The following is a 17,732-nucleotide window of genomic DNA, read 5'->3' on the forward strand; positions in this document are numbered from 1 at the left end:
CAATGGGACCCCAGTTTCATTGAACCAGAGAATCAGGTCTGATTATTGAAGTTGATCATTCAGCTACTAATGACAAGACATGATAGTCCACTAAGCACAAATCAAAACTCATAATTTACTTAAAAATTAGGAGGCAGTTCTCTCAAGTGCCCTTCTTTCCACAGCAGCAGTCTCATTGGACTTTTGCTCCTTTTAAATAAGAAGCATCCCAATCTCCTAGCACAACCGTGAATAGGTGAATTAATGCATCTATTCGATAGCAAAACCAGGAAATAATCATCTAGCTGTAGTTGGCATTATTAAGGTTCTTATTAAAATTTCTTCTTGGATTCCACATTATGAAAGTAAAATTTGAGTCAAATAACAAAATCTACTGTAAAGTAGAATCTAAAAACAAAAGAGTAAGATTCTGACTTCAGGAAAAACCAAGACACTTTTTATTTTTACTTCTTTTCTAAACTCAGACCTTTGATAAACCTTGTTTTAGGATTATTGGTTATAGAGATGCCACAATTTCTAGTTGCAATGTTTGATCCTAATTCAGAGTAAACTCAGCCACCTCTTATATTTAAAATGTATATCTTCTTTCTCTTTTTTTAGTAAAAATGAGGCATAATTAACCACATTTCTTCATTAAAAATTTTTAGATGTGAAAGGAAGTTAGTATAGATGGTGATCCAGTGTCTGTAATAGCACAAATCACTTATAGAGTCAATTTTAATTTTTTGTGGTATTTCTGCCAAATGTAAAAACACTTGTATATATAAAACATAATATTAAATATGAAAATACATTTAATCAGTTTGATAATTGTGCTAATTTTGCAGGATTGACTTATTCCAACCTTTATATTTTTCCCATAGATGTCTATTACAGCATTGCTTATAACAAAAACCTAGAGACAAACTATTTGTGCATAACAGAGAATAGATTAAATATGCACACAATAAGATATTATGTATGCAGATGTATAGATGAACCAATCTTCTTGTGATGGTCTAGCAAGGTCTCTAAGCCATGCCAATCAGCAAAAAATTGAGACAAAGAATGCTGTTTCTATATGATCTCAGTGATAGTGCTTGTGGATGCTGGTATATGTATACATTTTTGAGGAAACACGAGAAACTTAATTACCTTTAAAACAGAGACTAGTAGAGGCAGTGGAGGGAAGATAAGACTTTTATTTCTCATATCTCTTTATTAGAGAATTTTAATTTTCTAAATATATTCATATATTCATGATTATGTCAGCAGCTGTATATTGCTACAATTATGAGGCATTTCTAACTTCTGTACAGTTTTCTGTCTTTTAAAAATCCAAAGAATTATTATTAAATTAAAATATATTTATCTATTTATATCAATATTTGCATTTAAAATACATAATGGGTTGTTTTTCAAGGTAGAGTGGCCATAGAAACCTAATAGTAAAACAATTCAATTTGGGCCGAAACCGATTTGGCTCAGTGGTAGAGCGTCAGTCTGCGACTGAAAGGTCCCGGGTTCAATTCTGGTCAAGGCATGTACCTTGGTTGCGGGCACATCCCCAGTAGGGGGTGTGCAGGAGGCAGCTGGTCGATGTTTCTCTCTCATCAACATTTCTAGCTCTCTATCTCTCTCCCTTCCTCTCTGTAAAAAATCAATAAAATATATATTTTTAAAAAACAACAATTCAATTTGGTTTGTTTAATGAAATTAACAGAAGTCTTAGCAGATAGATAGATCATCAAAGATGAAAAATTGGCTTCTAGGCATTTTAAATATTAAAAACTTTGAGGGTTTTTTTTATCTTGTAAACATAACTTAGACCTTGTTGGTATTAAGTTGGAAAAGTAGAATATTAAACCATGATTTTCATCATCCTGCCCATGTCAGAATACACTGTATTATGAGAATGAAACCAAATAACCAGGATTTTCAAATTGTACTGCAAAGAGGGTTCTGATGGTCTCTTCTTGGAGTGATGCAACTGAAGGTGACCCCAGCACTGGCTGAATGCAATCCCTTCTGTCCCCTGAGCAGTGCAATGCCATAGGCCTCAAGATGGTCAGTCCCTCTTGCTCTGTTGTCTTCTGAAGCAACTGAGACTCTACTTCCTCCTCTGCTGGCTCTGCTGTCCTTCCTAGGGCTGAGATTCAATAGGGTAGTTGTTTGTGACAACTGTCAAGATTGTACTGTCCCTTTACCCACAGCAGTCCTTTAGCACTTTATCCACCTCCTATTTACTCAGATCTTCTCCACACTCTTGAGTCAACTGAGACAACCTACTTTATGTAGCAGTCTCTCAACTGTTTACATGAACTGTAGCAAAAAAACAGAATCAAATTTATCTATTCTCAATGTTTGCATAAGGATGCAAACAAAATCAGGTGAGTATGGAAGAGTGTATAAGTAAGGTTATCACACTTGGATGTAAAATTTTTCTATTTTGTGTATTTTTAAATTAACACTAACCTGGCAAAAAAAATTAATTAATTAAATAAAATACGTAATGGGAAGGGGATCCAGAATTATTGACAAAATAAACTCTTTTAAGTATATAAATAAATATTAAATTTGTTTATTAATTAATAATGAAATATACTATATCATAATTCATACTATATCAATATGAATTATGCTGACATACCTTTTTACTAATAGTGAACATAGGACTAGAATCATCAATGACTTCCAATAACTCCCAAGACACTATAATATCACCCTATTTTTATTTTCATCACAGCTCTTATTACCTGATATTTTCTTGTTTACTTGTTTGCTTATTTTTGTCCCCCATTCTGGAATTTGAGCTTAAAAATTTCAATCTTCTTTATTGTAATATCTCTAGCTCCTAACTCAATGCTTTATATGTCAGGAGCTCAGTAAGTTGGTTGATTTAGTGATCAAATTATTGAATCAAATGCTAACCAAATAATTTGAGCAAGTAAGTATATTAAGCAACAAATCATCATCATCATTGCCTTCATCATTAAAGCTAAATTTATTTTATTTTTTACTATGTTCCATGCACTAAACCCTTTACATAGTATAATAGTCAACATTTACCAGATGTATACATCCTATACATCCTATATAATAAAAGGCTAATATGCAAATCAACCTAACAACAGAACTACCAGTGGAACAACCAGTCTATTACTCACACTAACCACCAAGGAACAGATGCTCAATGTAGGAGCTGCCCCAGCCCACAGGCCCCAGGCCAGTCAAGGCAGGTGCCAGCAGGGGCCTCCAATTGCCCTGCTGGTCAACCCACAGATCAGCCCTGATCACTGGCCAAGCCTAGGAACCCTACCTATGCTTGAATTTTGTGCATTGGGCCTCTAGTGTAAATATACATATTCATATACATATATGAATCATTTGGCTTAGAAATAGAAGTTTCCTATAACAGAAGAAAGCTTTCCTGAAACTAATTCTTAAAAGTAATAGTGAGAAATTGCATCATAATGGTGGGCAGTAGTTAAGAATGCATTGGTGAAACCTCACTGCCGGGTTATCCCAGCTCTACCACTCAATAATTACTTTATCTCTGTGAGCCTCAGTCACTACTGGGACAATAAAGGATTATGAATGGACCTTGCAAATTATTAAATGCTATTCAAGAGGGAAGATATTTATTACATATTTATAAATGCAAATATTACATCATTTATATTTGTAAATTATGTATGGTATTTAGCATGTTTTATGTAATATAACAAAAAAATACATTACTTAAGTGCTATTATTTTCCCAATCTTATAACTGAAGAAGGTGAAGTTTAGAAAGGGTACCTTGTCTAAAATAATATTGCTCTACTAGATAAGCCTTTCTTTTTCACATTCTTTATACCAATGCACATCTAGTAAAATAAAATTAATCTAATTCAAAGTCTGGATTATAGTATAAATTTAATTTTGATTTGATTATTAGATAATAGATGTAAGTCTTGAACATGACCCCTCAATGATTAGAGTTGAAAATTCAGCCGGATTTTCTGGTTAAGCTTTGAAATCCCTGCAAACAGAAATGACTATAATTATTACAACATTGTATCTTGAGACAAAAATGAATGTTTATTTTTCTAAAAGACAATTAGAGAGTAAACCCTCGGGTTTTATAATCTAACTACAAAGGCATGTACCCTTCAGTAAAATAGCAAAATAATTAATGGTAACGTTTCTGACCTACCCCAAGTTCATTTTCCACAAACTCAAAAAAATGAACTGCTTAGAGCATGGCTTTAATCTAATCTTGATTTTAACCTTATGTTATGCATATTGATGTCAGCTCTTAAAAGAGCTCCTTTTAGAATTCAAAAGGCATACATTTCAACTTTTAGTATTCTTTTAAGATTTTTATCATTATAGAAACTTTGTCCCTTCTATTTTTTACTTTACAAACCAAAGGTCTCACTTACTTTTCCTTGTAGGTTTTAATTAGGACCCTATTATAGTAAATACATAGTATGATACATGTTTATATCCTGTTAGTTAGTGTCATCATGATATGCCAAGGCTGCGGGTTCGATCTCTTGTCAGGGCACATAACAAGAGTCAACCAATAAATGCATAAATAAGTGAAACAACAACAAAAGAGAAACTAAGTAGTGGAGTATTGGTATACTTTGCTTTGTGGGGTGAAAATGTATTAAAATTTGTAAAAGTTAAAAAATAAATGTAAATTTAAATACACGATGTTATATTATTCTTTAGAGAAATTCAATAGTAGATGCTCTTTTTTTTTTTAATCTTTTTTTTTTTATTGATTTTTTACAGAGAGGAAGGGAGAGAGATAGAGAGCCAGAAATGTCGATGAGAGAGAAACATCGACCAGTCTGCCTCCTACACATCCCTTACCAGGGATGTGCCCGCAACCAAAGTACATGCCCTTGACCGGAATCGAACCCGGGACCTTTCAGTCAGACGCTCTACCACTGAGCCAAGCCAAACCGGTTTCGGCAATAGTAGATGCTCTTATAAAAATACAGAATAATGTGATTTAGGGGATTATATCATATCAGGTTTAAATATGTCTTTAATATCCAATGGGTAACTACCACTAAGCAAGAAATTCCTGAGAAATTCAAGGTACTTAGGAATTTTAATATTTTAAACAACTGTTAACTAGTTGATATGTTTATTTTGTTGTAATTATAATTGGAACTGCATCAGTATAATGTTTTTTTTAATTATTAAGGTATAATTATATATTATACATTATATATTAGTTTCAGGGTGCAGCATAATGATGTAATATTTGCATATATAATGAAATGATCACCACAATAAGTCTACTTAACATAGTAACAAAAAGTTTTTTTTGTCATGAGGACTTTTAAGATCTACTCTCTTAGCAACTTTCAAACATGTCATAAAGTATTAACTATATACATTGCATCCCAAGACAGTTGTTCCTTTTTCAATATGATTTTTTTAATACTCCTTCCTCAAAATCCTCTTTTTAGTCATAGATACTAGCCTCAATTTTGATGAGATTTTTCCATTGTCTACCATGAGCTATGCTGGTTCAGTAGATGGGAGTACATACAGTACCAAATCAATGGTCTTTCTATTAGAACTTAACTACTTCATGAGGGAACCTGCATAGAGATAAATAATATGAAAAAACATCAAGGAAATAGCCACTGTAAGATGTTTGAACAGAAAGATACACCCATACCCTCATGGTTTCCATCACTGGGGGGGAAGGGAGGGGCGATTCTTATTATGGTACCAAAAATTGCCATCTAGATCTATGCCATATTCCATACAGCCCTTCAGTACTCTGAGTGGCTACTTTTTTTCTGGGAAATACACATTTGAGAACAAAATCAATAGGTTAGAATTTGTTCTACTGGTCACAAAAGACCTATAATTTGTGTGTTATTTATTTCTATTACTGATCCTGAGAGGCTAACAGTGTTTTGTTGACTAAATGGATATTTGTAAATACCTGGGGGAAGTGGGGGGCGGGAAATACAGATTCACACATAGCCATGTCTATTTGTTAACACTACGAAATTTCTCCTATAACCTGAATAGGCATCTGACTCTGGTACAATAGCACTGCTGCTGTTGAGAGCCACACACCATTTATGTAAATACCGATGTCTTGCTCACTGTTGACCCTTCTCTCTCATCCCCTACTTCCTGGCAGTTGTCCAGTTCTGTTCAGTCTTCCTCCTAATTTTACACATAAAACCTTCCATTGGATTTTTCTTAAAATGAAATTCTAATCATAGTTAGAAATATTTAGTCATTCAATCCAACTTCTATTCTGACCCATTACATTTAATGATTCATTCATTTTACTCAACAAGGTTTTATTATGTACTTTGTGTCAGGCAAAGGTCTAGGTGCTAGAAATTTAGGGGTGACAAAACAGGCCACTGAGCTTATATCTATGGGAGCACACATTATCAGAGGAACCCATAAATGCATGTAAAAGTGCAATTCTGACAAGTTATGCAAAGGAAAGTTTATGGAAGTACCTGTACTGGGGGACTTTACCCTGGTCAGAGACGTCAGGGAAGATTATTCTGAGGAAGTGATACATGAGCAGAAACCTAACAGCCAAGAGGAAAAGTACATCTAGCCACAACTGAGGATGCCCGTCTGCGGAGAGAGCAGAAAATGAGGGATATAAGATATGAGGATGGAACATGCAGATTTTTGCAGGTGATTTTAAGCGTTTTTTTTTTTTTCTTTTTCTTAATTTTATGAGTAGCAGGGAAGCTATTGAAACATTTTAAGTGAAAAAAGTGAATGACCCAGTCAGATTTATGTTTGAGTAAAACCATTCTGGCTATATTTTGGAGAAGGCATGGGACGGGGAGCCAGAGTAGATACAGTAGATCACTTGAGAGGTTTTGAAATCATCCAGGAGAGGAATGATGGTTTCTTGGATTGCATTGCTGGTGGAGAAGATGGAGAGAAGTAGACATAGATTGGTTATGGAGAGGTTAGAGAGAACTGCCAAGAATGACACCCAGATCCTGACTTTTCAACCTGGATAGATTTAGTACCACTCATTAGGCCAGGTTTTCAGTTTGATGTGTTTCGGAGACATCCAAGAGTCCCTGGTCAAGAAGGCACTGAATACAGGAGTGAAATTCAAAAGAGAGCACAGTCTAGAGACAGAAATTAGGGAGATTACTTGATATCTGAACGTGCCTTACAATATTCAGAATAGCTTTCCAGGCATCTGCCTGAATACCTTCCAAGTGACAGAAAAATCACTGCCTAAATTGTACTCATTTCTTCTGATTCTGCCATTTGGAAAAATAGAATATGTCTTCTACTTACTAGGGCTTCGGGAATTTGAAGAAAACTGGAATCATTTATCTTCTCACCTAGCCATCCACCTCAGAACTTTTGTTCAGCAAAAGTCTCTCAAATGGATTCCATAATCTAGCCTTTGCCCATCTCTTTGGCTTCCTTTATTTATTACAAACACTAAAACAGACCCAAAATACCCTAAACACACACATTTTGCTCCCACTCAGATCAAAATATTTGGAGCTTTCTAAGTAGGTCATGTTTTCACAACTTTTATTCCTTTTCTCATGCTATTGCCTGGAAAAGTGGCTTTTAATTCCCTCACCATAAAATTACAGCTCTTTGGCTGAGGCTAATGAGACCAGCTAGCTGTCTGCAGGAATGTTTCAGGGGAATAGGTCAGACAGAAAGCCAGTGCTCATTTTTTTTCTATTCTTTTGCCATTCGTTCTGTGGTATTGTTAAAAACAACCTGATTTAAGGTAATCATCTACAGACAGTTTCTGTTTTACTCTGATGCTAGCAAGAAGGCTGTGCTCTAAGCTACACGCCACGGTTTGTGTGTTCAGGGAAACTTCCAGAAAAGATCAGGTGTTTTGTTATCCTTGGGGAGCTAACCTTGCCCCCCAGTTGCCGGGGGAAGTATGCTTCTTGAGATGTCAGAAGAAAAGGAATTTTCTGAGTCTTGTACAGAAGGAGAAGATATTGTAGAAAATTTTATTTTTGTGGAATTAAACTCCTGAATTTCCCAGGTCCCATTTCCCCTCTGTCCCACCAAGGAAGAAGTCCATTTTGCCTTCAGCAGAGCTGGGATTAGAGCCATTGTTCAGAGTTTCATCCAACAGTCTAATCCAGCATCAGCTAGTTTAGCTTGTGGTCCCCAATACAGTCCATCTTTCATTGGACATGGGGTCTACATGGCCATGGGCCATTCAGCTTCTAGGAACACAGGCAACTGCAAGAGGATAACAAGAGCCAAGAGTCCCAAGGGTATGAACTGCTTTATATGGGAATCATGTATTTTCACATGTTCACTAGCTTGTAGTGGCCTCCACCCCCTCTGGCCAATGATTTCTGTCCCAGTTTAGACTGACAGGTACATTTCCTATGTCATCCAGACCTTATTGCGCATGTGCCCAGCTCCCCTTTGTCCAGTCCCTTCCCTCAGTGATTGGTCTGCAGAGGGAATGGATCACTGGTTCCCAGGGGAGAGAAAAGTTGCAGCTTCTAGTGAAGCTGCCCAGATGGCCATGCTTCTAATGTCCGGCCTCCCCTTAGTTCTGTTCCTGTTATTAATACCTAGCTAATTACAATGGTGATTTTTTTTGAACTACTGATAGATACTTTAGCAAAGCCTCTTGGGTCCAGACTTCCATGCTGGCAAAGCTTAGACAAACTTCATGCCACACCAGTGGACTGAGTCAGGATTTCTAGGACTCTTTAGTCTGAAAGCAGATGGCTTCTTGAAAGCAGTTCACTGACCCCAGATCCAGAGGGACAATTACAGAGAACTGAATGGACTGATGAGGGAAATTTAATCATGGTTGCTTGTTTGGAAGTATTGTTTGTGCAGATGTAATGTTCTGTTTTTATGGATATGTGAGGAAGCCCTTTTTATTTCGTTAGGTTTGGGTTTTTGTTTTTGGGGTTTTTTGTTTTTGTTTTTGTTTTTTTGGTCAGTAGCTCTTACATGTCCAGGACTATAGAACGAATGTGAACTCATTCAGGGCCAGCATCTTATTCCAGTTGGTCCTGTCTTGCAAGTGGGCACAGCAGAAGGTTTTTCAGGTTGTGGGCAGTATTTTGAGGCAAGGCCCATCACCCTCACCTGCTGTATTGGTGAGTGGAGGCTAACAATAGTCACAAGGAACCACAGTTCTGGTCTAATCAAGCGTTCCTTAGGCAGCCTTCCATAGGTCACTCAGAGACCCAGGCTCCTTTCATCTAGTGGCTTCCCTGGGAAAAGCCTTTCACTGAATCTTTTGCATCTTGTCAAGTGATGAGGGAAGAGAGAGCACAGAGGATTATGCAGGGGGTTTTAGGAAGTGGTTTACACTTCTCACATTCCATTAATCAGAACCCATCACATGGTTCATGGAACTACAGGGAAGGCTCAGAAATATAATTTATCTGTGTGCCCGGAAGGAAAAGGCAGCAGGGTGTGGTGAGCATACCTGCCTAATTCTGGAGGTGATACCAGTTGTCTCTTTCTCTCTCAAACCTTCAGTGATTGCCTACCAACTTTAGAGTAAGCTCTTAGCATGTAAAGGCTCTTTGCAATGTGGCCCTAGTCCACCCTTCCAGCTAAACTGGTACATTCATTATTCCCCAAGCATACCCTACCCTTTTGCTCTTCCAATGCCTTTATTCAGACCCTTTCTCTGGTCTAGGGCACCCTACATCTCTTATTTTTTATATATGTATTTTATTGATTTTTTTACAGAGAGGGAGAGGAATAGAGAGTTAGAAAACATTGATGAGAGAGAAACATTGATCAGCTGCCTCTTGCACACTCCCCACTGGGGATGTGCCCGCAACCAAGGTACATGCCCTTGACTGGAATCGAACCTGGGACCTTTCAGTCAGCAAGCTGACGCTCTAACCACTTAGCCAAACCGGTTTCGGCACATCTCTTATTTTTTAACTCTTCAGTCATTCAAGGTCTATTCAGGAGGTCACCATTCCCACTGGTCCGCCTTATGTTATAGTTATGTTTACTTTTACTGTCACCTCCCTTCGGACTCCCTGAGGGCAAGCAATATGTTTTATCTATTTTGTGTCACTGACAACCTCTAGGAAATGCCTGAGAGAGCACTCAAGCAAATATTTGTTCAGGTGAGCTGCATAGTCTTATTTAAATTATTGCCATAAAGAGAAAAATAAGATGTATTTTTTAGTAGTTTTCCACTTTTCTTTCTCTCTTTCTTTGAGGAAAAATATTTGTGGTATTAATAGTAGTTCTCAAATGATAGTGAGCTTGTTAAAATGATAGATTTCTGCCCACCCTCCAAACGGGCCCCTATATCTGTATTTTTAATAAGTGCCATTTCATTGATTAATTTACTGTTATTACCTTCCTTTAACAAAACAGATCTGTTCCTTAACAGAGGGACAGGTAGCGTGCGGAACAGTAAAAATCAAGATGTTTGTCATATCGCCTTTGGATCCAAGGTTCTTGGCCCACCTCCACTCTCTGGCAGAAGAAATAACCTGAGGATGTCCAGTGAGGTAGGAGCATGGGTTGAGGACCCTATCTCCAGTGAGTGGCAGGGAGGGAAGGGTGGTTTCCAGTGCGGGGTTGGATGCGGCAGCATGAGGGGGTTTGAGAGACTCCATGCCAAAGCAGAAGGCTTGAGTAAGTTTTGAACAGAAACTCTGGACTTTAAAAGACCTTAAAACTGTTTCCTTTTTGTCGTGTCAACACACTTAACAATTTTGAGTATTCTTTTCATTAAATATGTTCACAAAACTTAAAGGTAAAAATATATGTGAGCACAGTTTGTGGTCTCCCTCAGGAGGGAGTTGGATCCTCACCAGAAACCTTACGCTGAACAGATTCTCAAATGTTATATTTTTATTTTTAATTTCCTCTGGATTTCTGACAATCACAGTAATTTTCACCTCAATTCCTACCTCCTAAAGATGGAGTGTAGCAAATAAGCACATTTTAGTTTGCATGTCTAGGAGGCTTGTCTTTTTGTCTCATTATTTCTCCCCTGGTTTCTAATTTCCTTTCATAACTTCCCTCTCAAACAACTTTTAAATTTCTCGTTTCTTCTACTTTTCCCCCCTCATTCTTAATTTCTCTAAATATTATTGCTTCCACGTAGGTATTAGAAATAAGTGTAGTTCCTATATTTTAAAATGTGCAAGTTAATTTCTTTTCCTTATAGACAATAAGATCCATTGGGTCCAAAAATAACCGAGCATGCCAGCCGTCCACAGTAGAGAGGAGTGTTAACAGTGCAGAAATGTCAGCTTTGCTGATTTCTGAGTCTGAGGAGCAAGGAGATAAAGAAAATATTCGCCAAATAAAGCTGACTGTACCTGTTCGTGGTAAGAATGAATCATGCATAAAGATTGGTAGCTACTGAAAATAGTGAGAAGTGACCTTGTTAAAATTGAAATTATATTTATGACTAGATCTTAAGTCCAGACAATTACCACATAGATATTGAAATATGTTTAGAATTCATATATGTGTGTGTATGTATGTGTGTGTATTCATATATATATATGAATCCTCTGAAAACTATCATTATATTTATTCCATTATTTCAAATTCCTGTAGTACCCAGTGTTTTTACTTTATGATGACTGCTAAGGAAATAATATAACATCCTTTTATCACTACATTTTAGGAATTTCATGTGCATTTTAAGTTTTTTTAATTTAATTTTATCTATTAATTAATCTTTTCCATTTGTAAAGTGTTCTTTGTCTTCTCTTATTAATACTAAAACATCCATGTTGGTGAAGAAAAGACTTCATCTCATTTTACAGATTGAGAGTTCAAAGTTAACCGAGAGGTATAGCAATTTTCAGTCTGTAATCATTGGAAGGAATTGAGACAAATTCACTTCTTGTCAGTTTTTCTACTCTTACTGGTCTGACTTTGTGAGAGTTGAAACGGAGACATTTGAGTTTATTTTATTTGATTTAGAAATTAATGAACACTATTATAAATTACATCTTCCATGGAGTATTAAACTGAGCAGGGAAATGAATAACATAGATATTTAGTTCCAGCCCTACCTGTTTGTGAGACCTACTACTATCTGTGAGACCTTGGTCAAGTTTTTTAAACTCTGTAAGCCTCAGTTTCCTCATCAGTAAAATGGGGATACAATTACTACTGGCCATAGTAATAGTGGTCAATAACAGCTGTTTCAAAGGGTCATTGTGAGGTTGTAAGGAGAAAAACTCAGTCATATTGTGCCAAGAAATTAAGCATTCAGTAAATATTAAATGCTGCTTACTATGAATATATTATTATAGAATTAAATTATATTTAAGAATTCTTTAGGTTTGATATCAGTCTTCTAGCGTTCTTCTGGAAACTATCCTCTAAGTTCTCATTGCATCATACTTAACTATGCTTTCTTTTATTTTTTAATATTTTTATTGAGTTCTAGAGAGAGAGGGGAGGAGAGAGAGAGAGAAAAAAAGAAACATCCATGTGAGGGCAGAACATTGATCAGCTGCCTCCTGAACTCCCCCTACTGGAGATCAAGCCCACAGCCTACAACCAGGCAACTATGCTTTCTCTTTTAAAGGAAGCAATAAATTTTTTGGTATTGGCTGTCAATTTCATTTTTTATATTTTTAATATAGCATATTGCATGATTAACATTAATCAGATTACTTGTAGCTCTCTCTATAAGGTTATGTCACATGAATAAAATGTATTGGTAATTTTGAAAACCTGATACAATCCTAATGTTAGAATAAGAATAAACACCTATTTTCTGTGAAGGAATAAGTTTTTATTCAGCTTTACATAATGTCAAAATGATACATGAACATTCTCATTATAGCTATAATTATATTTAGAGTTATTTCAAACCATATAGTACTTTCTGTTCTGGCTTTTTGTTCTTTGATACGAAAATGTACCAGCCAATCTGCATATTATGCATCCACATCCCCCTCAAGAACCATCAGCAGATAAGAATAATAACAGGAGAAGATTACGGTTAAAAAGCACCAACAGAGAAAGGACAGAGACACCCAGCGGTATGGCACTAATTCAATGCTATCTTATATCAGTATATTATTCAGAGCAATGCAATCTCTCTCTGCAGGTTGTAAGTTTCAAAGAAATATGAACCAATTCATTTAAAATCTAAATGTCTGTTCTATAGGGATTGTGGAAATCAAATTTTCTGCAAAAGAATTGCTCTAGAGGCCTAACAGAAATTTGCTGGATTAAACAGACAGTACTACAGAAATAAAGGACTTTCTGATTCTACTCTCAAAGGCTGAATAAGTTTAAGTTATTATTTTTTAAAGCCCACATTTGATAGAGGAAGTTCCTGCCTATAGACTTTACTGAAATTGGGCTTAACCCATAATTTTTCATGTTTCATTTATGGCTCTTCTTTTTACATTGAAATCTTTTCACTTTTTTTTTTTTTTTTTTGGTGGTTGTTTTTTCTGTCTCTCCCTTTGAACTCCTTGCCATCTGATACTACAATGTAGGTTAAAATTCCAACTCTTTGCTAGTAAAGCAAATATAGGTGGCTACTGTAGTTACTTTTTTAAATGCTGGATTTGAAGCATGTATATGTAGATTTCTTTACACCTGCATTAGTTTATCCTAAATCAAGCCCAGAATGTATCATGTGCACACCTGTTAGCATAATTTCTCAAAAGTGTAGAGTTCTTGGGTAGGCCGTAATTCAGCATGCTAGGTTTTGGTTATTTTTACAGAGTAGTGGATAAAAACATTAATTCATCAGTAATTAATGCCTTACCCATTTTCTTAAAGGTCCTGAAGGAAAGAGCTTGGTTTAAAAGAGTAGAGGGAGTTCAGTAACAATTGTAATGTAAAGAAAAACATTCCAATTTATGTAGAATCAATGGGAAAAAATATAAGACCCTTTAAAAATTACATGGGTTTTAGAATTACTTTTATCACATATTGTGAAACTTAAATCTAAAATGTCCCCATGCAAATATTCAGGGATTATATTATGAGCCTCTACAAAAATGCTGCTGAGTTCATCTTAATACATTCTACTGAAAAGAAATTGCATATAACCTGCAGTGTCACCTCTAGCTGCTTTACAATAATCATATAGTAAAGTACACCAAATTAATACCATTATTCAAAATATAATTTTTATAAATATCACAAAAGTAATATAATGGAAACTATTTATTTGATAAAGGCAGTTCTTCAGGAAATAGCAGGAATGGAGCTAAAGCAGCTGTCCTCATCTCTGAGTCCCAGCAAGGAGCTGGGACGGTGAGCCCCAGCACTCCAGCTCCCCAGTCTCCTGATGAATCAGGTTTGCATCTTTTTTATGCTATAATTGTCAATAATTAATAAGATATGAATGTGTTGAATATTTCAAACCCAGTCATTTTTAAAAAGCCATGATGCAGTCATTTGCTAAAATCTATCGCTTTAACCCCAATTTTATGTTAAACTTTAGTGGATGAAAGAGTATTTTTATTTTTAAGTTTTAATGCACTGATTGTCCTGTTCAGAATGAAAGTCTAAGTCTTTGAAGTTTTCACATGACATTGTCACCTTGCCCAAAGGTAATTGTTGCATTTCTTCAGTCCTCTCCGTGATGGAGATGGCTAGTTGTAGAGCATTAAGCCCATCCACCTATCTTGCCTAGCAGGTGTGTAGTGCTTTTAACAAAGGCAAATTGTTTCATGGGTTCTTTCTTTCTTTTTTTTTCAAATTGTTGTTGAGCAAGGGAGAAGGGAAAATAAATTATAATGGTTTGTAGTTTGTCAGTCTTATTTATGCAATGTTGAAACCGTCATTAAAATGTTAGGCGTAATTAGTGTCTTCGGCATAAATCTGACTGTGTAGAAAAACTAATTAGATGTTTAGGTGATCATTCTTGCATTTATCTTGTTTGCTGCAATATTGTGATTACACAGTCATTTACATACTTTCCTAAGAAAACACACCAAATTATTCATTACATTGATATGGAAATATTTGAGGTAAAACTACAAATTCCAAAAAAGCATGTGGTAGTAAGATAATTAGAGTTTGTTTGGTGTAAGCACTCCTTTTACCTTGACTTTTTGACAGTTAGTAATATGTTTGGCAATAGGTTATACAAGTTGTTTAATTGCATAATGAAGATCCCTGTATCTTTTCCTCCATTATTTTTTACATATCCATGAACATAATGCAACACATTAGTGTGTGTGTTTTTTTCTCTCAACCTTTATCAAAACACCAACTTTGTTTACAAAGCACCTGCTATGTGCTTAGCACCATGCAAAGGGGTTTGCTGTCCAAAAGAGGACAGCCCAGTGAATCTATTCATTCCACCTGCCCATAGCTACACTGACTCCCCATGGAGGTGCTCCAGTGAACTACATACAGCCTGCCTTTAGCCATTTCCCTGGACTTCGTCCCTGAAAATGTGAAAGCCTGTCCCTAATAGAGTTTCTCTAAGAAATGTGCATTTATCACCCTTTTTATAGGCAAGTTCTGTTATACAATGATAGTCTTAGATTAAGAAACCTTTTTATTTGTGTCACTAATGTTATTTTTTAAAAGTCTTTTTGTTTGTTGCTCGTGCTTTTGTAGTAAAAGCTTCAACATTTCAAGCACTGAAACTAAGTTAGCAAATCTTAGCTATCTCTACAATATTTTTATTGTGATGGTAAATATAATAGGATTCAAGAATCGGGGGTAAAATAAACATGTCCACAGTGTGGTTCTGCAGAACACAGATTTTAGTAAGATTGTCACCATTGACGTAATGCAGCAAAAAGTAAGTTTCATGAAAAATAAACTAAGTTAGAAAAAATGCTCAACTCTTCTGCTGTCTTTCTAAACAAAGGCATGCTTTTAATTATGTCTTTATATAGAGTTGTCATTTCCAGCTTGCCTGGATCATAATTATAAAATCTACCTCAGTGTTGAGAAAAGATTATAATTTTTTAAAGTTTTGATTTTTTTAAAAATGTATCTCAGTGGTAGTATATTGTATTTTTAAAGAAAACAAATAATGCTGTGCAAAAAAAAAATTCATATCAAAACATTCTCTCCTAAAATTAAATATAAAGGTCTTTTCACCAGCAGAATCTATCAGTCACATTAGCAAATATTTCTGTGGATTTACTATCACTTGAAAAGTCTACTCAGCTTAGTCTGTGAAGTTTCCTGTTTCATTCGGTAGAATGGAGAGGAAAGGATGTTATCTTTTTTATGGTTTCCTCTCCTCCATGATTTATTATATAATCCAGACAGTGCCTACACACTTGTTTAAAGAGGCTTGTTAGCACCTTGCCCTACAGTTAAAAGAAGACATTAGTAAGTCAGCCCCTTTAATTCTGGAAGATTTCCCCCTTCTGGGATGTCAAATTAATGAAGCTGTGCTGTAAAGAACTTGCTTCAAGACAGGTTATAATTATTTCAAACTTATAAATGTCTTGGCCAGTGTTTCAACTCAAATGCTAAGGAAGTGTATGTGAGTTGCCCAGAGCTGTAGGCACTGATCTATGGGTTAAATGTTTGGCAGATTACATGATGGTGGATAAATTGCCATTCTTGGCTTTTGTTTTATTTAATAAATCTGTTTCAATAACAGGAAATTTTAACCTATTTGCCTAAAATAACATTCATGGAACACTACTCTAATTTTTGTCATCTCTTCCAAACTTCAGATGAATGGATATTTCCCAACAGTGATGATCACATTCCCCATTTGGAATCCAGCAGACAGTCTCTTCTGGGTGATGACTCCTGCCACACCTCACACTTGTGGCTGGAAACCAGCAAGGAGAGTGAGCAGGACCAGCAGGCAGAGGAGACCTGGATTGTCCCAAAGGACGTGTTTACCTTTTCATCAAGACCGCGATCAGCACCTCACGGAAAGACTCAGAACATGTCCCCAGAGGGGTGCCCATTTATTCTGGATCTAACAGAGGATACCGGTGTGACCCAAATGGAGGATGAATTTTATAATGAAGACAGCAGCGAAGAGGTACACTTTCTTGATGAGTGAAATCATGTTAAAGCACAGTTGTCCCATCACCTCCAATAAGCACTAAAACTAGTTAAAATAAAAGAGGGGAAATCAACTGCTATTTATAAAAATGCAGCAGATTGCAATGTCAGTCAACAGTTGCCTCAAGTTGTTATGGTAACTCTAAATTGCTGCCTTTTTTATTAACAGTCAGCCAGTTTCATTTTTAATTATAGAAACCAGTTTTTGGTTTGTTTTTGTCTTTTCATTTTCATCGTTGTCTCACACAGAATGAGAAGTAATATGCGGGTTAGTTTTATGATAGCAAAACCAGTAAAACATTGAGAACACATTGTTCTGGATCTCTGGGGAAATGGTGTTGCAGTTGTTAGGCATTCTGAATTGGTTTTCTGGCTGCCTTGCTCCCCTGCCATCCTATCACCTTAGACCTATTAGGACTCATTATTTTCCATATGGTCCTAGAATTTCAGAAGTTGTGCCAATTAAAGTTTAGATAATGAATCATGGATTAGTTCTGGAACTTGCCTTACAGGAGGTTTTTGTTTGCAATTACTTAGAATATAAATAAATCTTATAAATTAGAAAATTCATAAAAATGTTTCTTAAATGTATTAAAAAAACAAACTGAATATAGTTCTGAAACATTTATAAGTAAACATTATAACTCCTTCTTCCCTATATAAAATGAATTTATTTGTGAAATTTCTTTAGTTTTATCCTTAAATAATAGAAAATATTTTCTAGAAAAAAATAGTATTTAAAAGCAGATTATAGTC

General features: G+C 35.7%; 1 protein-coding gene across 5 annotated transcripts in view; it reads left to right on the forward strand.

The window, feature by feature from the left end:
* Positions 1 to 17,732, forward strand: part of CFAP20DC (CFAP20 domain containing) — a 207,228-nt gene that overhangs the window by 105,992 nt on the left and 83,504 nt on the right. For 2 of the 5 annotated variants that reach the window (XM_036430678.2, XM_036430674.2), the window contains exons 8-12: positions 10,356 to 10,492; positions 11,158 to 11,320; positions 12,884 to 13,000; positions 14,158 to 14,277; positions 16,634 to 16,953. In XM_036430678.2, the coding sequence (XP_036286571.1) occupies positions 10,356 to 10,492; positions 11,158 to 11,320; positions 12,884 to 13,000; positions 14,158 to 14,277; positions 16,634 to 16,953 (857 nt within the window). Of the gene's footprint in view, positions 1 to 10,355; positions 10,493 to 11,157; positions 11,321 to 12,877; positions 13,001 to 14,157; positions 14,278 to 16,633; positions 16,954 to 17,732 lie in introns of all 5 variants that reach the window. The other 3 variants (XM_036430673.2, XM_036430677.2, XM_036430676.2) reach the window with 3 other exon arrangements.

This window comes from Pipistrellus kuhlii, unplaced genomic scaffold (genome assembly GCF_014108245.1).
Source record: "Pipistrellus kuhlii isolate mPipKuh1 unplaced genomic scaffold, mPipKuh1.p scaffold_m20_p_11, whole genome shotgun sequence".
Classification (NCBI taxonomy): Eukaryota; Metazoa; Chordata; class Mammalia; order Chiroptera; family Vespertilionidae; genus Pipistrellus; species Pipistrellus kuhlii.